General features: G+C 37.2%; 2 protein-coding genes across 5 annotated transcripts; one reads left to right on the top strand and one right to left on the bottom strand.

The window, feature by feature from the left end:
• Positions 1-292: 292 nt before the first annotated feature.
• Positions 293-16,213, top strand: LOC306877222 (raftlin-2-like). The gene is made up of 9 exons (XM_079428852.1): positions 293-770; positions 8,460-8,640; positions 9,488-9,596; positions 10,688-10,865; positions 11,539-11,757; positions 13,253-13,359; positions 13,464-13,567; positions 13,659-13,737; positions 14,672-16,213. The coding sequence occupies exons 1-9, from the start codon at positions 632-634 to the stop codon at positions 14,867-14,869; spliced, it is 1,314 nt and encodes a 437-aa protein (XP_079284978.1). The 5' UTR covers positions 293-631; the 3' UTR covers positions 14,870-16,213.
• Positions 16,214-16,251: 38 nt separating this feature from the next.
• LOC306877223 (MOB-like protein phocein) lies at positions 16,252-23,755 on the bottom strand. Of its 4 annotated transcripts, XM_079428856.1 has the most exons (9): positions 23,620-23,720; positions 22,249-22,407; positions 19,216-19,278; positions 18,862-18,962; positions 18,382-18,424; positions 18,212-18,298; positions 17,846-17,925; positions 17,245-17,356; positions 16,252-16,770 (listed from the first exon to the last, which is right to left on the bottom strand). In XM_079428856.1, exons 1-9 carry the CDS (start codon positions 23,620-23,622, stop codon positions 16,639-16,641), a joined length of 780 nt encoding a protein of 259 aa, XP_079284982.1. In that variant the 5' UTR covers positions 23,623-23,720; the 3' UTR covers positions 16,252-16,638. The 4 variants fall into 4 exon arrangements, with proteins under 4 accessions (XP_079284982.1, XP_079284981.1, XP_079284979.1 ...); XM_079428855.1 differs by lacking the exons at positions 22,249-22,407; positions 23,620-23,720 and adding an exon at positions 19,988-20,077; XM_079428853.1 differs by lacking the exons at positions 16,252-16,770; positions 17,245-17,356; positions 17,846-17,925; ... (2 more) ...; positions 18,862-18,962; positions 19,216-19,278 and adding exons at positions 20,948-21,796; positions 22,051-22,140 and having other exon boundaries at positions 23,620-23,755.
• Positions 23,756-23,791: the final 36 nt, after the last annotated feature.

The raw sequence follows: 23,791 nt of genomic DNA, 5'->3' as shown, positions 1-23,791 counted from the left end.
TAGACGTTACACGTTATCATAATATTTTTTCTTTCTTTCTTAATCTCCATGTCTCAAAATGTTAATGTGTTATTACAATTCGAAATATGTTTTAAAAACGTTAGGAGTCGGTTAACAAAATAACTAAACGGAACAATAACATTAGTAATACGTTTTCTGTTTGCCTCGAGACATTTTAGTATACACGCCCCGCCTCCTGTTTAATATGCAGCCCCGCCCTGGTCAATCATTCCTCCTTCGCCACGCCCCCTCATTAATTTCAACATAATTCCAGCCCACCACAACTTTTGTTTTATTATTTCGCGGCCATTTAGGAAGACTGAGTGTGATGTGGTTTTCTGGTAGAGATTTTAATGAAAACAGTCTGGATTTATTCACTGCACAACTTCAGAAAATATTTTATTCTTGTAGTCTCATAAAGACCTTGTAGCAGGACTTGCTTGACTTAAGCCGTTTTCTTAAAGGCGATCGGCCACACGGCACGTCATCCTCGGTTTACTGCCACTCCCAAAGGATTAAATTGTTGGAATATGAAGCAAACCCACTAAACACGGGAGCGGGAGTCCTCTGAGTGCGTGGCCGAGTGGGTCGCCCCGTGTCTGGCCGTACGTGTGCTGGAGATCCCGCTAATATGGGATGTGGACTACGGAAATTGGAGGACCCGGAGGACAACAGCCCGGGGAAAATCTACTCCACTTTAAAGAGACCACAGGTCGAGACTAAAACAGACTCCGTGTACGAGTATGTGCTGCTGGACTTCAGTCTGGAAGGTAACGTTACAGATCAGTGCAGTAAGCAAAGATTAAGTGATGTTCGCTTACAAATAACGTAAATAAAAAGTTGCCCTGGTAACCGTTAACCGTAGTTCTCTACAAGTTGATTCAGTATTCGTTAACTCTCAGTAAACAAACTGACAACTGTTCTGAAAGCTATTCACAATAACTAGAACTATATGTATTTATTTATTTGCAGAAACTTACTTGGCATGCCACGTTTTCATTTTGCAAGGGTGTAATGAATAAGAGCTCCAGTTGTTCATTTGTCTCAAAACCTAGCATGCTGCCTTACTAAACATCAGTGGCATGGACAAAAATGCTGCCTGGGTAGGCAGCTCACTATGATTTGAGTCAATGCCATGTCTTCTCTTTCAAACTTGTGGCATGATGAATCTTGGCATGTGCGTCCTGGAGTGAGAGATTACACCGTTTTACCCAGCAACAGCGCCGAAACTCATCGTATGTGGAAATGGGTCAGGAGGTTTTTCCTCTATTAAGGGCGTCTGAGGCCACAGACAGACGGCAGCACACCCGCGTCTCTTCCACAAGATGATATTCATACTCGCTTGCTTTGTGCAACAGTTTCTGAATTTCTCATTAGCGCCTCATTCTTGGTTTGAAGGGACCATGCGCAGTCTACTTCATACTGCCCATGTGCCCACATTAATATTATTTAGAATTAATGTAGTATAGTATAAATATTAGTGATGTGAAAGGTATTGTTTCAAAGTTGGTGCGGTTTTCTGTCGCGACTCGCGAACCAGCCTTGAGAGGGAAATGGTGGAGAAAGAAAATCTGGAGCATGAGAGGAAACATCAGTCGCTCAATACTACACTCATTTACGATTCAGACCGTATTTCAGTCTGTGCGTTGAAACTGAAAAATATACGAACTTAACTGGCCAATCTTTTAACATACATATTTTTTAACAAACATGCATTTTTCTAAGGTATCAACAGAGTAAATGCAAGTCTCCAGTGTCGTATCCTGCATAGCGTGAAAATGACTTGGTTATTAAAAGAAAATATACTTATTATCCCAACAACAGGGTTGCTCTCATGAAATGTATTCATGAAAGCAGTCTTTTACTCATTCAGTTCCAATCCACTTGTTTTTGACATGCTAGGTTTCAGATCCTAGAAGGGTTGGTGCACTTTTGGATAATGCTTCTTTAACAGCAATAGAATACAATAGAAATGCAGTATTGAAGAAAAAAAATAATCATAAAAGTGATATACAGTCGAACCAAAAATTATTCAGACACCAGATATGATTTTCGATACTTGTTTACTAGTGGGTGCAGGACACTATAGTTCATAAATGTAAGTGTGAGGATAGCAAAATAAAGTTTTCTTCATGCAGAAACATTCTTCATGCATTGGACTACCAGTAAAATTTGGGATCAAAAAAATATTGACACTTTGACCTGACCGTGTTTTGTGTTTTATCGTTAATTGCTAATGCAACCTTTTTACACCACAGACTCAACTAAATTAAGCATTGCTTGGTAAATGGTTGACCTAGACCTAATAACTAAATTAGTATTATCTAATTCTATACTTAAATTTAACAGCTAAATAATTTTTGGTTGATCTTAATCCATTACGTGCCTTTCTATTAAAGTCATCTGACATTATCTAGATGAATTCGTTCTGACGCAGTTTAACTCTTTTTGAGTGCTTGTGATATTTTATTACCATTTTCTAAACCATAGCGAATAAACTGATATAATGTGAGATGTTGAAGGTGTCTGAATAAATTTTGGTTTGACTGTACATCTCTTTATGGTCGGTCACACACACACCCCCCTTTGAAATCTTTTTGTGATGTAGTATATGTTGAGTATCCAGGTAGTGCTTGGAATGTGAAGCGTTTTCACAGGGTCACGTCTCCACCTGTCCAAGCCTCAAATCCAACACGTTTAGAATATTAAGAGGAAATCTTAGTGCTACCCAAAAACTGACCTAAATCTCTTTTCCTTGGAAGTGTTGTCACCTGGTCTCAAAAATCAACACGCATCAATAATATTAGAACAATAGATCGTATTGTAAGGCAACACATCTTCAGATATTGTACCTTTGGATCTGAACATAAACATGTCTGCGGCTGTGGGAGTGAGTCAACTGGCATGTCAGTTCAGCCTTCGTTCCAGCCTTTCATTCCTGAGAACACCTGGTGTACAGATGCCTGAAGCGACGGTGTTTGACGCTTCTCACCGGAGCGCTCACATTATTTAGACAGCTTCCAGGCTCCTTTGTGTCGCTCTAACTGCTTATTGAGTGTAACCTGTGGAAACACCACCTCTGCTGTGTTGGTCTGTGAGTCTTGTGTTTTTGAGTTATAAGGTGTAGTTGTACTTCAGTTCTTCTTTGCAGCCATGTGCGAGAAACTAAGCTTGGCATGTACACATTTTTCTACCTAAAATTATGGTAGTGCTGATCATGAAGTTGATACAGACTTTGTATCGCTTGTAAAAATACCAAAGTTGTTGTATTTTGCGTACTTCATGCATATACTCCTCACTTTTCAACGTGTCTTGACATGTTGCAGGTCAAGACAGGATCCAAAAAGGTTCCAAAAGGGTTGCCAATGATGCCATAGAAAAACAATTTGATTGTTCTTAAAACAACCTCAAAAGAACCTTTTAACACCCCTTTTTAAGTGTGAAGAACAGTGTACTATTCTTTTGTGCAATGGAAAGTTTCCATTGTTAACTGTTCTTCATGAACCCAAAGATGGCATTAAAGAACCTTTATTTTTAAGAGTGCTGTAATGTGTCTCCAGCAAGGTTTACGGTTGGGCTGTTTTGTCTTTGTTTTGTGTAAAAGAGGATTTTCAAAGCCACATGTAAAGAGATTTTTCAAAACTGTAAAAGGTGTTTATGACTTTGGTACTGGGAAATACTGTAATGCTCACTGAAATTAAAATGCAAAATTTCTAAATGCAAAATTTTAGTAATGCCTTTTTACAGGAACTTTCTTAATTTGGGCATTTGGTTGTAGAGCGCCCAGCTGTTCTTTCTTCTACAGAATTACAACTAGTGGCCTTAATATCTACCTTGGATCAGTTTCACTGCTGTCATCTTAAAATAATAGGGATTAGCTTCAGTAACCTCTCAGTTTGGCCTTAAATCACTACTTGACATACCTTCATCAATTGTCCTGTACAATAAAGTAACGTTAACCCAAAAATAAAATTCATCGTATTTCACTCCCATCAAATGAAAATGAGTATATGACAATTAAAAGTTTTGGGTAAACCGTTTTAAATGTCAGTATTCAACATTATAGTTGGAGCATTGCATTATAAATATTTGATTCAGTTCAATTTGATAGTCATCTTCTGAAAAAATCCACTTGCTCCATGCGGCAGTATATTGGTGTAATCTCCTTTTTGGTTAATCTCATACTGACGTGCTAGGGGATTTGAGTAAAAAATATATGTAGCGCATAAAATTTTAAGGAACAAGTACAACTGAGCTCTGAAAGTCCAGTTGATGCAGTTTAATTTAGCAAAACCAATCAGGTTGTCTCATTGCTTGTGACTGAAATGAGCTGCTATGACCTTGCAGTATTTTACAGCGTGAAAACATTCCTGTTTCACAGAAACGCGCGCACACACACACAAAGAAAAGGAACAATATTTTGCCTAATGAAAATAATTACTGTTTTTAGGACCATAAAATATCTATTGCATTTAATTATTGTATTCATGTAGCTCAAAACCCGTAAGACCTTCGTTCATCTTCGGAACACAAATTAAGATAATTAAGAAATTTTTGATGAAATCTGAGAGCTTTCTGAACCTGCATAGACAGCAAGGGTCCTACTACTTTGTGTGCAAAGAAAACAAAAATAACGACTTTATTCCTGGGACAGTTCTCCGCCATTATCAACGCATTATCGTTCCCTTTAAAATACCACAGAGCAAAAAATATATATTCTCCTTAATGCAATGCAAAACAAACATCTATCTATCTCTCTCTATATATTTGTTTGGGAAATTTGCTCACTTTCTCATTTGCCACCTTTCCTTCATACTCTCAAATGGTCCATACACAAGACATCTTTTATTTATTTATTTTTTCTCTCCTAAACTCTCTTTCTGGGTCATAAAATATCCCATAAATTCCTTCACTCTACCTCCTTTTTCTCCCTCTCTTATTTCCCAGTCTGTCTGTTTCTCATTTTCCCTATGAAGCCTTCACACCTTCAGACTCTTCTTTTCCTTCTGCGTTTTCACCTTCACGTGTTCTCATGCCTTTTCATTCATCTATTCTTGATTCTTCTCTTACACACACACACACACACACACACACACACAGTCTCTGTCTCTCTGGAGAACAGAGGCCTCTGTGTGTGAGTTGACAGGAGGGGGGTTCAAGGGTTTGGGACAAATTGCTGGCCTTTCCAGGCTCCCAATCTCTGTGAAAGATCCACCGCTCTTCTCAGCCCCTGAGGACCAACGTGTCTTTGATGCTTCTCTGAAGCTCAGGTGTAAGGGATGGGCATACAGACGTGCCTGTCAAAGTCACAGACACTGCTGCGATGGTGAAACTTTCAGGTAGCTGCCAAATTAGGCTTGGATGAGTAGAAAACTCATTTTCCTTCATAGCTGTTTACCATTTGAGAGCGAGTTTACAGGGAGAAGTGAAGTGAAGTGACCCATACTCGGAATTCGTGCTCTGCATTTAACCCATCACACACAGCAGTGAACACACACACAGCAGTGAACACACACACAGCGTGAACACACACCCGGAGCAGTGGGCAGCCATTTATGCTGCGGCACCCGGGGTTCGGTGCCTTGCTCAAGGGCACCTCAGTCGTGGTATTGAGGGTGGAGAGAGCGCTGGACATTCACTCCCCCCACCTACAATCCCTGCCGGCCCGGGACTCGAACCCGCAACCTTTGGATTGCGAGTCCCACTCTCTAACCATTAGACCACAACTTCCCCAGAGAAGATATTTGGCCTGAGTTTTGTTAGACTAAAATTCTGTTTGCTGGTCTGCCCCAGTGTGGGAACCGAAGGACTGAACGTTTGTGCGAGTATGTTTGTGTTGTGTGTGTGTGTGTGTGTGGTGGAATGTTGTGTTTGTGCGGCTGGGTGTTTGTGAGTGTGTGTGGCGTGGGGCCAGCCGTCCCTGTGAACAGCAGCTCTTTGTGGACACAGGAAGTGTGTTGGGGGTGGGGGAGAGGAGGGAGACGTAAGGGTGATCTTCTGTCAGAGGCTGCAGACAGGAGAAAGAGAAGCCAAACGGTAGCACGCTATCGAAGAGCCTTAGAAACCTTAACATAGGCTCTGTTCCAACACCTAGTGGGCAGTCTTGCTGTTTGCTGCCTACATAGACAGCATCCTAAGTGGAATGGAATCTGGAAATGTAATGCTATAAATTTTTTAATTTTTTTTTAAATATAGTAATGCAAAAAAGTGCATATATTAGGTAAACAAATTTTTGATTACAGATTGTTTATATTTTATCACTCCTATTTGGTATTTTATAATTTTGACTCGGTGAATCTGACAGTTTTCATATTGTTAGTGCGACAATTTTGAGTGAAAGCTGAATACACTACCATTCTTTTATATATGTACTGTCATGGTCAGAATTATTGACAACCTTGGTAAATATGATCAAAGGAGGCTGTGAAAATTATTCTGCATTGTTAATCCTTTTGATCTTTTTTTTATCACACAAGTATATCCTTTCATTGGAGAATATGAATTTAAAATGGAAGTATCATTATGAAATAAATGTTCATCTCTAATACACATTGGCCACAATTAACGGCACCCTTTTATTCAATACTTTTTGAAACCTCCATTTGCCAGTTTAACAGCTCTAAGTTTTTCTCCTATAATGCCTGATGAGGTTAGAGAACACCTGACAAGAGATCAGAGACCATTTCTTCATCCAGAATCACTCCAGATCCTTCAGATTCACAGCTCCATGTTGGTGCTTCTTCTCTTCAGTTCTCCTCACTCATTTTCTACAGGGTTCAGGTCAGAGGACTGGAATGGCCATAGCAGAAACTTGGTTTTGTGCCCAGTGACCAATTTTTGTGTTGTTTTTAAGGTTTGTGTTTGGATTATCGTCCGGTTGGAAGATCCAAACATGGCCCATTATAAGATTTCTAACAGTGTCAGTCACTTATTGATTTTTTTTTTTTTTTTTTTTTTTTATCTGTTGGTATTTGATAGAATCTGTTTATGAAACCCTCCTGAACAACATGTGGTGATGTAGGTGCTGTTTCATAATTTTTTTTTTTTTTTAAAGGTTTTCTGACCCCGATACTCAACCTTTCTCTACAATTCTCCAGCTTTGGTCCTTGGAGAGTCTTTGGCCACTCAAATTCTCCTCCCCACCGTGCATTAGGGTGATATAGACACATGTCCTCTTCCAGTCAGATTCATAACATTTCCTGTTGATTGGAAATTCTTAATTATTGCCCTGATGGTGGATATGGTAATTTTCACTGCTCTAGCTCTTTTCTTAAAGCCACTTCACTAATTTGTGAAGCTCAATTATCTTTTGCTGCACATCAGAAATATATTCTTTGGTTTTTCTCATTGTGATGGACGATTAAGGGAATTTGGGCTTTGTTTTCCCTCCTGTTTATATTTCTGTGAAACAGGAAGCCATGGCTGGATAATTTCATGTTCAAAATCCTCCTGGAGTGCTCAAAATTGTAAATATGAATGGGAATATACTTCAGAGATATTTTACTCAGAAGAATTTCTAGGGGTACCAATAATTGTGTCCGTGTATTTGAGAAAAACATTTATTTCATAATGAGATTTCCCCCCATTTTCAATTGTTTTAGTTTTTCAAATAAAATATCAAAAGGATTAATAATGCAGGTTTATTTTCAGAGCCTTCTTTGATCATATTTACCAAGGGTGCCAATAATTCTGACCACAACTGTATAATGTTTTTTAAAAGACAAATATTTTATTCAGCAAGGATGCTTTAAATTTATCAAAAGTCAGTCAATGTTACAAAAAAGTATTTTTAAATAAATACTGTTATTTTGAACTTTCTATTGATCTAAGAATCCTGGAAAATGTATCATAGATTCCACAAAAAGTTTATAACGGTTTTCAACATTGGTAATAATGAATATTACTTGAGAAATGTTACTTAGTTGAATGATTTCAGGATCACATGAAACTGAAAACTGGAGTAATGAAAATTCAGCTCTGCCATCACAGGATTAAATTACTTTTTAAAATGTATATAAAATAGAAAACATTTATTTTAAATGGTAACATTTCATAGCATTGCCAATTTTATTTTACGTTTTTTTTTTTTTTTTTTTTGGTCAATTAAATACAGCCTTGGTGAGCAAAAGTGATGTCTTTTCAAAAACATTTAAAAGTCTTACGGACTTCAAACTTTTGAACTATAGTGTACATGTTATGTTTAGAACAAAATATAGTATAAACTGGGATGCATCAGGCTCGTATGGGCTTCTTTTGAATGATATATGATTGTTGTCTAAATTGGTCATTCTTGTCCAAAAATAAGCTACGAAAATACAATGCACATAATCAAAATGCCAGTTTTATGAGACAACCTGTAACCTCATAATATTTTCATAAGGTATTAAGAATATTAGCTTAGATTATATGGTGGTTTCCACTGAGTGTATTGTGAGTTTTATTTGTGCTGTGTTCCACAGGCAGTCGGCCTACAGTGCAGTATCTGTCCTCGCTCTGTGAGCTGCCCCATGCCCTGCAGTCTTACTACACCCAGGGCTATGTACTGGCTGCCCTGCATCCCATCATCCTCTCGGTGGGTCGTACCCGCTTCCTGCCCTGCAGCATGCTCTACCGGGCCATTTTGGTCCGCCCACGATCCAGGTAATGTTCATCATGACAAGCACTTTGTATCTCACCATTGCACCCCCTATTCTGTACCCCAAAAACCCCACACCAGCTCCTTCCAAGTAAATAATTAACTTTTAATGAGTCGGCATGAATATTTACTGAGATCATAGTGGGAGGTCAGACAGTCTAGCTACAGATGTGGGTTAAGTTTAAGTTAAAAGAAGCCCCTGACAACAGTGTGTGTTTTTTTTTCAGTAACCAATGAGAACCTGCAAAGAAGCAGTGGAAGAACAGGACAGGCTAGACTATGATGATGTAAATTATTCAAAAGTAAAGTCTGGGACAGTTGTAGTATGTTAATAGTGTTGTAGTGTGAAAAACATTGAGCTGTGTAATGCCAACTTCTATGAATTCTCTATGATTGATGTCTGAATCCAGTGAGCATTAGCTTGAATGCACTTTTAAGCAGAGACAATGGCAGTGAAACCTGCAAAAAATAGCTTTCTCAGGCAGTAGCATATCCACATCCATTGTTTGCTTGACTTCCTGTCTACTAAGATGCCTCCATCTGGTAATTTCTCGAAGGAAAGCAGCATAGAAGTATCTCTGAAGCTTAATGGAATGAGTTGTAAATCATTAAATGTGTTGTTTGAAAACAGTTTCCTTTGATGCTAGTTTCTTATTAAACCATTAACCGATGTGGTCAGTTGGGGTCAAAAGGGTTAAATGTGTCAGCATTTTTATACTGTGCTAATGGAGGACATGTCAAGAATAGCTAATGTCAGCAATAATAAAATATGCATAATGTTTTCATGCTGCGAGTTTAAAATGCATTTCCTTAATTGATGTGTATTTGTTTGTTTGTGTTGTGTGGTTGCAGCAATCATGCAGTGCCAATGATTGACAGCTTGCCAGTGTTGCGAGTGGAGGAGTGGCCACTGCCAGGAGAATCTCTGACCAGTGACACAGTTAGACTGCTCATAGACAGGGTCTGTGTCTTTGTTTCAAATGCTTTTGTTTGTTGTCCATGTTGAACACTGTAAATTACATTTAAAAAAAAACAAGTTTTCATTTATGTATCTATTTATTTTTGCCAGACCTCTTGGGTTGTTAGTAGTGTTCAACCAATATTGTTTTTTGACATCTGATGCCAGAGAGCAGGGTGGCTGATATGAAGTCAATATAAAATATAATGATTTATTTTAATTAATATTTAAGAAATTTGAATGTAAAAAAAAAAGTCAAATAAACATGCCATCATCTTGATTCTGTAATCTTATTACAATGTTTTTCACAAATAAAGAAATATTTAAAATATATTATATTAATATAAAGTAAACAGTATAACCTGAATCCTATGTTTTTTTTCAAATAAAACCAAGATAACACTCATTTTATATTCAGAATGCTGACAGTAAACGCGAAAGTAGTATAATGTTTGCCTTTCTATTACTATTAATATAAAAGCAATCGTTATACTTTTTTGTATGCCTTTTAATTATTTTGTTTAACACTTCTGATTATTAGACAGACTTCTATCTGTATTAGAGAGAACTGTTAAATGGCAAGGTGCTGCCATTCTCATCACCGTCAAAATAAATGCCCCTCCTCAAACACAACGACTAAACAGAAAAACTTATCGGCCGACCGCTAGTCATTAGTTCAAGTTTTTAGTAGTCTTGCCAAAAATGTGTGGCCACAACACATGGCTTTTTAAGAGTCATGCATTTTGAAACGATATTTAGATTTTTAATTAAATGTTTAAGTTCTTTTTGCTTTACAAAAAGAAAATTGGGTAAAGGTTGGAATACTCTACACGATTTCTTCCCCGATTTTCCACCAATTTACAGTCAAGAGAAGTTGACACGTGTTGCTGAAAGACAGCGCCAGTCTGCAGATCTGAGATGACAGATTTAAATGAAAATCGCGTAGTGTGTGTGATCCTCAGTCATTTAGTGTACAATGCCCAGTTTTCATGCTGAGGTCTTTCTCTTCAAAAAAATCCACATAAATTTCTGTTCCTTGTGATGGAATGTTTAAATATGGTTTCATATCACTATCCGTGTGTGTTTGTCCTCAGGTGAACAGCTATGCCAGGGGTGGCATGCAGTTCGTAGGGTCAGTGCTCCAGCAGGCTGGAGGAGGGGGGTGTAATGGTAGAGTGCCCAGTCCCAGGAGGGGCTGCCGTTCCCCGCCCCGCACCCCACCTCGCACACCGCCCGGAGATGCAGATCTAGAGGGCCGTAGCTACAGCCCAGGTGAGATGTTCCTCTAATCTCATTATGGACCATCTGAAGTCTATAAAAAATTTTAGTAGTTTTAAATCAGGTGCACAGCTGGACTATAAATGCTTTGAATCATGCATGATTGGGTGAAACTCACGAAGATCATGTCACTTCACCTTAGAATCAAACGAGAAAATTGTATTTGGCATGTGCAGCTTCTTTTTTTATTTACCAAGTTGACAAAGAGATGCATTGGTAAAATAACTAGACTATAATTTCTAATAACCTTATTCAGACTTGTGAAGATGCTTTGCTTTTTTTTTTTTTTCCTCTTCAGTTTGTCTTGAGTGGTATCAGTTTGAATTGGTTTAACCCTGTAATATCTTTGTCCTCTGTGGAGCTGTGGTGTCTCCTCACCCTCTGGGCATCATACCAACCTCTCAACTCTCCATGGCAACCATTTCGGGGCACATGTGAGATTAAGATCAGTCAGAGGCTGTTAGCGTTTTAACACGAGTACTGTACCTCATTTATCTGCCCTGTTACACTTATTAGTTATGGTAGATGGACTGATAGTTTGGCCTATTAAAAATGGTGTCTAAAGCTGACCATTGCATGACTCATTTTACTAAAATATGTCAAAAATTGAGGTTGCATTGGCCTGCAATGGTCATACAAAACGTGAGAGACTCGCTATCATTTTCAGACCTGAGTTTGTTGGTGCTGTTTCACTCCTGGGCTCCGGGATGTGCCCCGCTGGACTCTCTGGCCTGCTGTTACCACCAGGGGGCATTGTCCATGCGCGTGTCCAGGAAAGGTCAAGTTGTCAGTGCCCTGGAAGCTGATTGGCTGGAATTGACAGCAGCTTACTACCGCAAGGGCTGGTCATTGGTCGACTCCTTTGTATACTGGGACACACCTAAAGGTAGTTCTTGGACTTGTTTTTGTCTGTCATGATTTGATTGCCTGGGCAGGTTGTTTTTCCAGCTGAAATGTTTGTGTTTGTGAAAGGAAGATGTCAACATCCTCTTTAGCTCTTCCTAAGGAAGATTTAAGATTATGATTATAAGGAATTAGCTGATTGTTTTTAGCAAATCAGAGCCCCTATCATCTTTTTTTCTTTTTCTCCAAGTATATCTTTTCATTCTCAGAAGTCATCTTTATAATCCTCGTCTTTATTCATCCTTCACATCTCTCTATCTTTAACCAAAGCCATGTTTCCCTTCTCCTGTCTCCCACCAGAACTAAATTTAGAGCTCACATCCCTAACCTCACGACCGTGCTTCCTGTTTCGCACCAGACTAATAGGAGCTAGATCAGATGTGTGTGTTTGAGACATCTGGAGCTAGTCATTTTTGACCATGAAAAGCAGTATACAAAGTAGCTCTATAATCTCGCTCCCTTTCTTCCCATGTAATATATTTCCATATGCATATATTTAATATGTGTATACTGTATATACTCTGTGTGTGTATTTATTTGGCGGTCATTTGGAATGCATTTGAATTTTTTATAAAAATAAATCCAATTTAAAAAAAAAAAAATAATCTAATTTTCGCCAAAGATACACTAGAATACAAGAGAAAAAGTAACATTGGGAAATATTAAAATAACTCTATTTTAAAATGTCATATATTTTATGAGTTTTCGGCTGTCATTACTCCAGTCTTCAGTATGACACGATCCTTCAGAAATCATTAAAATATCCTGATTTGGTGATTTCTTATTATTACCAATGTTGAAAACTTTTTTTTTTTTTTTTGTGGAAACCTGCTTTTTCAGGATTGTTTGATTAATAGAAAGTTCAAAAAACAGCACTTATTTAAAAAAAATAGAAATCTTACAGATATCGTTACTGTCACTTTTGATCAATTTGATGCATCCTTGCTGAATAAAAGTATTATTATTGTTATTTTTTTAAATCTTACTAACCCCAAACTTTTGAACAATAGTATATGTGTATGTTGTCTACCTGTAAATATTATAAAGGATGTATAAATGAATTGCAAAAAATGCAATCGCTCTGTAATGTTCCCAGTGTTTGCTCTATCATCTTATTCGCTCTTCTTTTATCCTCTCACATGTTGGTGTCCATGGATTTATCTTGCTGTCATACAAGTAGTTCAGTTTAATTATCTTTTTTAGGTTATTGACACTTCCAGCACTGACTAAATTATGTCTCTGTGGTTCAGTGGGTGAAAATATAGAATAATCAGAATAAAATGGTCTCTTGTATTATAAACAGTCACTTTTAGCATTCAGATAGCAGTAGTAATGATAAAAGGATGCGTTTGAATGATTAAATTACCATTCAGACTCACATGTACATATCTAGACATAACAATGTAAAATTCTAGCTGTGAATTGTCATTGACTAGCTTCTACAGTATAATGTAGATTTTTAATGGATGTTTTTACAGGTGAACCAGTGCCCAGGTCTCTAGAGGGGCTGTTTGTCTATGAGGAGAAGAGCACAGCGCCACCTGCCAATGACACAATTGTAGTGGAACAGTGGACTGTTATAGAGGTGTGACTGCATGTATGAAATGTCTAAAATGTCACCATCACATGAAGGAAGTTTAGTGTGTGCCGTTTTATGTCGTCTTTAATGATTTCCTGTTTGTGTCACAGGGTTCAAATGTAAAGACAGACTGTGGTCCTCTGCTCCACACGTTAGCAGAATTTGGCTGGCTACTCACCTGTGTGCTGCCCACCCCGATTATTCGCCATGACAGGTGGGACCCTCATAGTACAAGCCATATAATCCTGTTTTTTTACACCCCATCACCGTATGCCGAGATTAAGTTTTTTTTTCTTTTCTTGCAGTGAAGGGAATCTCGCCACCAAGCAAGTTGTTTTCCTACAAAGACCCGTCAAGGGCCAAACGGTACCACAGCACAGTCAGGTACTTGTTTGCTAATGGCATTTTAAACCATTACATTTGTAAATCTGTTGCTTTTCTTGTTATTTAGTCTATAAGACATATTTAAAGGACACAATTGTCTATTTACAGTCCATTTTTGTGAGGAAGACAAACTTTTAAAGTGATAGTTCAACCAAAATTAACTTAAGATAACCCAAATGATTCTGAACAACCACTCTCAAACCATTATTTTAGTTTTGTATATACAATTATTGTATTTATTAGTATTTTGAGTTGGCTTTTATTTGTATGTTTTATTACATTAGTAATTTTGTGCTTTAATTTTTTTTAATTGCTTTTTAGGGTTGCATTTTAGTACTTCTGTAACTTTTATCAGTTAGTAGCCAGAAGGGTTATTATCATCAGCTAAAACAATAAAAAGAAATATTGTTACTTGAAACAAATTAAATATTAACTAAAATGAAATACTAAACTCTTATATTTCAGCAAGTTTTCAAGGCAGCGCCTCTTATGATCATTTAGTTGACCTTGAATTACTAAAATAACAAAAATTAATCAATAAAAATTAATAACTTTATATAGGCGTTTTAAAAAAATTGAATAAAAATGACAAAAATCTACAAATTTACTAAAATTAAAGTGAAAACAGAAAATATAAAAATGTAATTCAAACATTAACAACTAGTTTATAAACCATATTAAGATAACTGCAATATTTCTGTTTCTAATATTTATATTTTACTTTATTAAATATATATATATATATATATATATTTTTTTTTTTTTTTTTTTATAGTTTCAGTTAACGATAAGTCACAATTTTTTTTCTGAATAAAAATACAAAACCATAAAGGACAAAATTCTTTTGTTCTCTAACATTTCCAAAAAATGCAAAATTGAGAGATTTTATGACATGTTATTTTGTATCTCAACCCTCTTGTTTTTGTTCCTGAAGGGATCGACACGACGAGAGGTGTGTAGTCACTCTGTGAGTCGAGGAGTGGATGAACCGCTCACAGAGCTGTCATCTCCATGTTCAGGGGGAATCGGCGGTTTCCCCGTGTTTGGAGGGGGTTATCCCAGTGCGCTGTCCCATTTAGATGAGGGAGGATTTGAGCCAGACGATGGGGCTGCAGAAGTCACCTGTATGTGATGGACCAAGTCAAAGATGCAATTTCTTTTTCAAGTTCTGTCAGAAATCTTTGACGATTGAGAGCGGCAGCTGGCGTTGAATTTACCACATCACCAGACCACAAGAGACTTGTGTTCCTGTATTAGAAACCGACTCATAGCACTTTTAACATTTTGTAAATTATTTTTAACAAGCCATAACGTATCATAGAGGTCTGTTTTATTTACTCTTGAAAGCAAGGTTTGTGCAATGATACTTTGATACAAAGTATCAAAAATGACACTGAAATTCACTGTTATTTGCATCAACAGTATTTCGCAGCACTCGCACAATACCACGTTCAGTTCACATCACATTTGTCTCGAGATCAAGTTCCAACACTTTTTTTTTTTTCCCCTCATCACTGTGTGTCTTTCCTCACTGTTCATGTTTTGCTGTTCCTTTTATACTCCGAACCAGCTGACAATTCAGTTGTTTGTTCTAACACCTGCAACGGTTCAACGTGACGAACTCAGGAACTGAGTATCCAAACAGTCCCTCTGCAGGATGCAGATGTTAACTTGGTGTGCAGATTTGCAACATGCTTACATTTTCTTGCAGAAATTTCCCAGAACTTGGGAGTCAAAACATCAGGAATGCTCCATTCAGCTTGGGATAACAGTGTTTAAGGGAATGCATATGCACTGTAAGCCTACAAGTGCTTCAGAATGGAATCCAAGAACTAGCCTGTACTAAAAGCTGAATTTGATGCTGTAGTCTGGTTTATCAGATCTGTGCCATGTGTGCAAGTGGTGCTAGAGCTGAATTTGTATGCTAATCTTCTGGGAATTTCTTCACACTATCTAAATGGAAAAAGGTAATGCACTTAGATTTGCATGTTAAGTGGCAGCATTTCAGTTTAATAACTGCTATGGGACTATGAGCAGGGTACTTTCTTTTGTTTGGTATAAACTGACTAGTTCTCCTCAGCTCGGTGGTCAAATTAAATGTATCTGGCTGGATTTTTCAAACTACTGCTTGTGCCACCTTAGAGTACTGCTTGTGCCACCTTAGAATTTTTACCACATTAAGGGTTGTATTTTTAACGTCTTACGTTGCCTTGACAATGTTTATCCCTCTTTGAGGAATGGCAGAATAGGCTAAGCACATTTTAGTTTGCAAAACAGACTATCAAGCTGCTGTAAATGTTAAAGCCATGATGAACTGAGATGTTTCTTCAATCCCAGAAGCTGAGCTCAAGATATTTAACATTATATTCTATTATACCAGAACCGATCAGTATTATTTACCATCCGTAGTATTTGAACATGTTTCAGACAGTTTTTGTAATGTTTTATTAAATGGGTATTTACCTCATATTAAAGTGGATGTTTGTGTTGTCACTTAGCAGTCAAACAATTGTAGATTAGGTACAAGTCTTTTATTAACAATTGACAATGAAAATACCATACATTTTAGTTTATTTAAAAAAAAAAAGGACAAAGTGGGCCGGATAAGAGCCCTCCACCCATGTAATAACTTAACAACGAGGGAAAAAACAGTGTGAATATCACCAGACTCGATTATAGTCGAGAGAGGGAGGAAAAAAAAAAAGGAAATTCTTATTGGTTAAGCAGGATTTACAATGGAGATGGAGTGAGATATGTACAAGGAGCTGCTGATGTAACATTTTGATTGTTACAGCTGAATGATGGATCAAATGAAGCATTAGTGAGTGGAAAAGTAACATATGTCAAATGACTAAAGTTGTACACCTCTGCTGTCTGGATTCTAGAGGCTCAAGATGCAGCTCAGGCGTCACTCTCCCCAGCAGTGGCACTCTGGACTTCCTCTTCCAGGATGGGCACAATGAGGTTGTCCTTAGACATGAGGTTGTACTTCATCACGAAACGAGTGAAGCGGTGACACAAGAAAGTCTCGTTCTGTGGGAAAGAGATGATCTTTTGAAAATAAAATTCTATCTGATGCTGTTTTGATTGTGCTTTTTAGCAAACTGTCCAAAGATGCCTCCTACTGACCACTGCAGGAAATGCTGTTTGAATGAACAGTAGTTGCTTTGTCATGACCACTGACATTATCATGCTTAACATTCACTTTAAATGAAGTAATGACTCCAAAAACTCTGCTTAGACATGAACCACACAGAAATCTCATTAGTGACTAATTGGAACCATTCTTAATGGGCAGCAATTCCTGATTACAAAAGCTCGAAGCAGAAAAATACAGCACAAATATTTGGTAAAATAGTAAGCTTTATGATGGAATGATTTTTATGACTGACGTTCAGGATTGTGAAATGATGCATAAATAAGCAGTGCGATAGGTTTCGGAGCAGAGCCGATTTTCTGTTTTATGAAATGTATGTGCTTATGAATTACATAAATGATCTTGCTTACCTCATACTTGTCAAAAATCTGGCGGTGGTGAAAGTAAGCATGGGAGAAGATCCTATAGATGCGACGGCAAACAGAGCCCAGTTTGGCCACAGATGATTCCTTAATGCTGACGCTATACGGAAAGCAGTGAGAGGATCAGCGGTTACAGAAAACATCAATAGCCTGTTTACAGCTAGAAAATCCTAGAAATTAACATAGTAATGCAAGGGTGCACAAATCTGTTCATGAAGGCCTTCCTTCCTAATATGTTCTTGAGATCCAACTTCAATTTTGAAGCGCAAAACAGCTTATAAATTCATGATGTACTGCATATATGTAGATAAAGCTGTATTTATTTATAGTACTTGGAGGTTGGAATAATTTAGTCATCATGCAGTGACATGGAACTCTGTAAGTGTTGAAAGGTATGAACTGTATAAGGTTTTAATAATAAAAACAGCTTATTTACTACTGATTCTGGTTATATCGCCCACCCCTAAACAAGGAAAAAAATGGTTTGGGGGTCCATTAAAAACTCAAATTAGGTTGTGTTCAAGCAGTTCTGGAACTAAATTCCGCAGGAAAACAGATCTCCAGAAGGAGCACTGAACGCTTTACTCACCGGCTGGGAAAATACTTGTTGCTATTGAGAAGACACGCAGCTCCATCAAGAGTGTGCCTTGTGTAGTCAATGGCAGGGCACTGTGAGGCACAGTAAACAAACAAATCAACACAAGACATAATTATCCGTATTTTAGCTTCTGCAATTCAGTCTGTAAAGAAATTCATTAGGACTGCAACAACTGATCGATAACTCATTTGATTATCAATTTAAACATTCTGAGCATGAAAAACATAACAGCTGGCTTTTTTATCTGATTAACCAAAGACATAATCTACAGATTATGCAGCCCTAAGTCATACATGGGCACTAAGCTAATTTCAACTGCAAACTTTTAACTTGGATCAAAAGATCACAGAGACTCACCTCTTTGGGAGTCTTATGGGCAGCACACAGAAAGATCCACTGCTCAGTGGCAGTCATCTGGGTACACGTATCAGGATGACACTCATTCTGTGGAGCAAAGACATTACACATCATTGTACTGTCTTCATAAATATCTGAAGACGACTGTAAAGTGTATGAAAGAGAATTACCTGCAGTTTAACTGCTAAACCATTGAGCTCCAAACAGAACTGTCTATACACAAAACATGATATTTACAATTTACACAATTCAATAACTCCCAAGATACAGTAAAAAATGAGCATCTGATAAACATTTTGTACATTTTTGTCTTTAACTACTGTGTACTAACATTTAAATAAACAATGCCCTTATTCATACATGCTTTTAAGTTGTATGTATATAATAAAAAAACAGCATGTAATTACATATATTATAATTCAATTCAGTAATTACATCTATAATTAGACTGGTGACCCTACTTCAACACCCATAAACCTAACCATGATACAGAATTGTATCTCAGCTCAATAGCAGCAAAAGCATTTTACAAACAACTTCAACACAAAGTACACATTTTTATGCATGTACATAGTAGTTAAAGGCAATGTATAATATAATGTGGGACCTATTTTGTAACCAAAAACTATATATATGTAATAATAATATACCTGAGATGTTCATATTTCCACACCCCCTCATCCTGTCCCTCTGGAGGCTCCATAATCTTCTCTATGTTGGAACAGTCTGAACGGATGTTCTGCTGAATATACTGAAAAGCAAAAAAACAACAACTATCAATCACAATATAAAAACACAACAGAAATTAAAAAATAACTTCGAAATATAATGATCTTCAGCAAATAACTTCAATCTGTTCCTCATATAAAGTTACTGCACTGCTTATAGCGCAAAACTCACATTGACAATTTTTACAGTGCTTTTTTGTCACTTTTGTGGTCTAGAAAAGCGCACCCTTTCAAAAATCTTCTTTAGTGATTCAATGAAGTAAGAAAAGCTGTCACCTGTTGCACTGCCAGTGTGCTGTCCATCTCTTCAAAAGACTCATCAGACCAGTTATAGAAGTCCTAATAATGAATAACACAACCACAGTTTTAAAAAACACATTAAAAACAACACTAAAATATTTACGACAGTTCAACCACTGTTAAGCAATTGTTGACAGTACACGTGTGATACATATATACTTCAAAGCTTTTAGACAATTTACTACGTTTTCGACGTTGTTACCATAGTTTGCACCTACCTATAGGTACAAAAAAACATGGTAAACTGTCCCAATGACTATGTCAATTTCTTTATATATTAGTGACTGGAAACAGCAGTGTATAATACCTGAGAGCTGCATGGTTCTGACACACAATCGTATATTATGTTAACTGTGTTTTAAATATAATAATTTCATGTATTTCAGCATCAGCAGTGATGTTCATCCGGGTACTTCCAGACGGCTGCTAACGTTAGCCAAAAAACTAGATCGTGAAAGCCTGGCATTTCGGACGCCTCCTGCCTCATACTTCACTATATATTCAAGTACTTTCAAACAGGACATAAATCCTATCATGAATGAAATTGAACAGGATATTCAGCTAAAACCCTCCATTTGGGAATCGTTAGTTTTCTCGGCTACCTGCTAGCTTAGCTCCTTAGCATATCTGCGGCTTCCGCTCGCAGGAGAACAAATCGTTGTTTATGTAAATATGGCATTCGAATATACTCTACGAACAGATATGCGTTTGTAAAACGCTTTCAAATGTCATTCGCTGTTCATTTTACCTTCGCCTTGGTGCCTGGTCTATTCCTCCTCAGAACAGCTGTGCCCTCCGCCATGACCATCTCGACAGATTTAGAGTTTGATTGACAGCGCCCCCCATGGACGAGTAGAGCTACTACAGGAGGAGCTCAGATGCAGTGAAGCCAACAAATACTGGGCAAAAAATTGTCTTAAAAGTACTTATTTTATGTATAGTATTGTTTAATATTTATTTTGAACTGTATTTTAAACTGTTTTATTTGAACATACAGAATTACCAAATTTTGCCATAAGTCAAACATATTAAGGTTCTGCCATATATAAATATATTATATATCCTGTAGAGCTGCTTTGCTACGATTAGTATCGTAAAAAGCGCTATACAAATAAACTTGAATTGAAAATAAACTTGAATTGAATTGAACTGGTGTCTGTTGCATTAACACAGCCATTATACTTATACTGTGTGTCTTAAGAACTAGTCTGACCAGCTAGCGGTTAGCCAAGACATAACCAGTCTCACTTTTACCCTCAAATTTAAATAAAGAATTTTAGGCAACTGCATTAAAAAATGTAATAACCTGCCTTTAAAAAAAGATGACTGTAATAAGCCATTTTTGCAGCTGGCCCCTGTGGTGAAACTCTAGGTGGAATCTCATATGGATTTCACTCCTTTCATCTAGCCCAGGGCTGTCCAAACTCGGTCCTGGAGGGCCGGTGTCCTGCAGAGTTTAGCTCCAACTTGCCTCAACACACCTGCATGGACGTTTCTAGTATGACTAGTAAGAGCTGGATTAGCTGCTTCAGGTGGGTTTGATTAGGGTTGGAGCTAAACTCTGCAGGACACCGGGCCTCCAGGACCGAGTTTGGAGAGCCCTGATCTAGCCCCTCCATAAAGACCTGACTAATGGAGTACTGCAGGCATTATTAGCCGTAAAATGTATTTTTTAAGGACTCAATGACTTTCCTGTACAAACACAAAGCCTTGAGTCCATTCATATTTATTTCTTGGCTCTTTAAAAAAAAAATAATAATAATATCCGCAATGAACCAAGCTTCCAAGAGTGCACTACCAAATTTGAATTTCTTTCTTACATCCATTCATTAATAATGTATACGTGTACATATTGATTATTCTAAATCATGTCAAATAAGAAAAATACATTTGAATCTTTGAATAATTTTTAATGAATAAAAATGTCATGGCAATTGAAAAACACTTTTTGTATAATTGTGATAAAAAAAAGTCTAGGAGTCTGGATAACTTTCAGAAGGCACTGTAATATTATTATTTTAGTTATTCCTTCTGATCACATCCTGTAGCACATACTCATAATTCAAACGAAATTATTCATGGAATAAGAACTTGTCTGGTAAAACATTAATTTTTAAACCCTATAATTAGTTCACTAATTACTTTATAATAACAATTAAAAAAAAAATCCATTATAATCTTCTACAAAGTTAGAGTTAAAGAATTTATACTGGACCAAACACCAAAACAAACCATTCATGAATATAGAATATAAAGTAATTGCATTTAATTTTGTGTGTATCCTAATACTCACAATTTAGACAGTCCATATCCATGTTTCAACATTCACATGTTCATTTCCAAACTGTTCCATAAAGAAGCAAGATGAAACATCACGATCACTTTATTTTAAACAAAACTTGATCATACTTATTTACAATTGAATGACATAGAAAAAAAGAAAAACATGGAACAACCATTTACTCTATGGACTCCAGAATGACACAGATGGTTGAGCAAGCAGACTTCATTCTACATATTTGCCAAGAATATCTCCATCCCGGAACAGGAAATAGTCCTACAAAAGAAAACAAAAATACAAAAATGGCCATTGTAAAATCATGTCACAAATTATTATTTTGGTTACATGTCTTCTATAGAACTTAGCCAGGATAGCACCATATTTAATTTCTGATAGGAATGAAAACAAAGCTGTGAAGAATAGAAATAGTCTAATAATAGATACGTATTAACTAATAATAAGATATACATAAGAATAAAAAAAAAAAAAAATCAATCATCTTATAATCCAATCATGACTAATGATCTAACCTTATCATCAAGAACAACTTTTGTTCCTCCATACTCCGGCAGCAGAACTTTATCCCCAACTTTGACGCAGACAGGTGTTACTTTCCCATCCTGAAAGACAGACAGCATTTAAACTCTGAGGTACAGCCTGCATCTCACACACTGTAAAGAAAAGGCTTAAATCAGATCATAAAATATGAGCCTATAAAAAAAAACTACCTTGGTGGTGGATCCTGGACCCACTGCCACCACTGTAGCTTGCAGCACTTTGGCTTGAGACTTTTCTGGAATCATGATGCCTCCTTTCGTCACCATCTCTGCAGCTAGTCGCTCCACCAACACGCGGTCGAACATGGGAAGAAATTTCCGGAAAGCCTGCTTTGGGGTAAAGGCAGGCTTAGTACAGTGTAGAAATGGTATATGCATGTTTTGCAACACTACAAAAATGTGCAACTAGGGGGCATTGCAGACTAGAAAAGAGAAAATTATTTCCTTTTCTTTTTTGTCCAAGTCTCCCTTTTCCTCTACAGTTTTTGCTATACTGTAAATCTATGCCCAAAGGTGTTAAAATAATATTAATCAAATCAAAATCTACTATGGTTACATTCACTTTTAAAAGCAGGCCTTTAAGTAATGCTTTCCGAAGTTCTTGAGTCATTTAAATCTTTAGTTTACCTCCCATACAGATTACAAATTTTAGGCTACTAAATTAGATGCATATTTAAAATGGATACCTTTAAGAAAGAAAAAAAAACAAAAACACTGACCATTACGGTTCACAAAGTTTCAAAGACAAGAGCAGCTGCTTGTCTGAGAACAGATGTGAGTGTGTGTGTGACCTTGAGAGAAGGTCATGTGTGAGGGAGGGTAGATGGGATAGGAGATGTTGAGGGTTGATGTGGGGGAGGAGAGAAATTTGGAGGTTTTGTAAATGTTTACTTATCCTGCTGAAGGACAAAGGGACAGACAACATGATAAACCTCCAAGGCTGAACGGTTTGGAATGTAGAAGATTCTAGAATGAATCAGTTGTGCATTTCATCTGGCCTCATAATACATTTAAATGCAATTCATAATTCACGTCACAAATGTCTTTCGATATTGTCTGGTAGCCATTGAAGTATAAGCATTTTTTATTAATATGCTCATTTATTACAAGGTTAATGCAAATAAACTGTCAGCCCCTCTTGAGACAATATTTCATCTCTATGCCTGAATCGAACTGAAAACTAAATAATCAGAGTTACTGTACATCACAATGCACACACGTTCACCTCCATTCAAAATGACCCGGAAGTACATATCTTGCCGAAAAGCTATTGGTTGTAATGATCTTTGAGCCTAGCAGAGTGAGACAACCTTCATTATAAACCTTTCTCACAAACACTCCGTGTTTAAAGAAACACGCTTCGCATCGCATCATTGTGTTATATTAACTCAGAGCACGAAGATATTCCTAACCGTGACCTTGCAGCTGCAATGGATGGAGCGTTATAAAACATTGCGCTATAGCTCAGTCACACAAATCAAATAACTACAGGAACAACTCATTCAGATGGTGTAGCTAGATAAATTATCTTACGCGTCTTACCATTTTAGATGATCTTTATGAAAAGCGCGTCCAACAGAGCAGCATAAGACAGTCACACTGGACCACTTCACTAGTGCGATCCACGTGAAGAAGAAATGTCTGGAAGGGCATTGCGCATGCGCAGAAACTAATCCTTACCGACCCCTGTCCTGCAATCTAGAATATTCCTCGA

The sequence above is a fragment of the Barbus barbus genome (assembly GCF_936440315.1).
Source record: "Barbus barbus genome assembly, chromosome: 11".
Classification (NCBI taxonomy): Eukaryota; Metazoa; Chordata; class Actinopteri; order Cypriniformes; family Cyprinidae; genus Barbus; species Barbus barbus.
The sequence above is the reverse complement of the archived record's forward strand: the minus strand, read 5'-3'. Positions and strand labels throughout refer to the sequence as shown.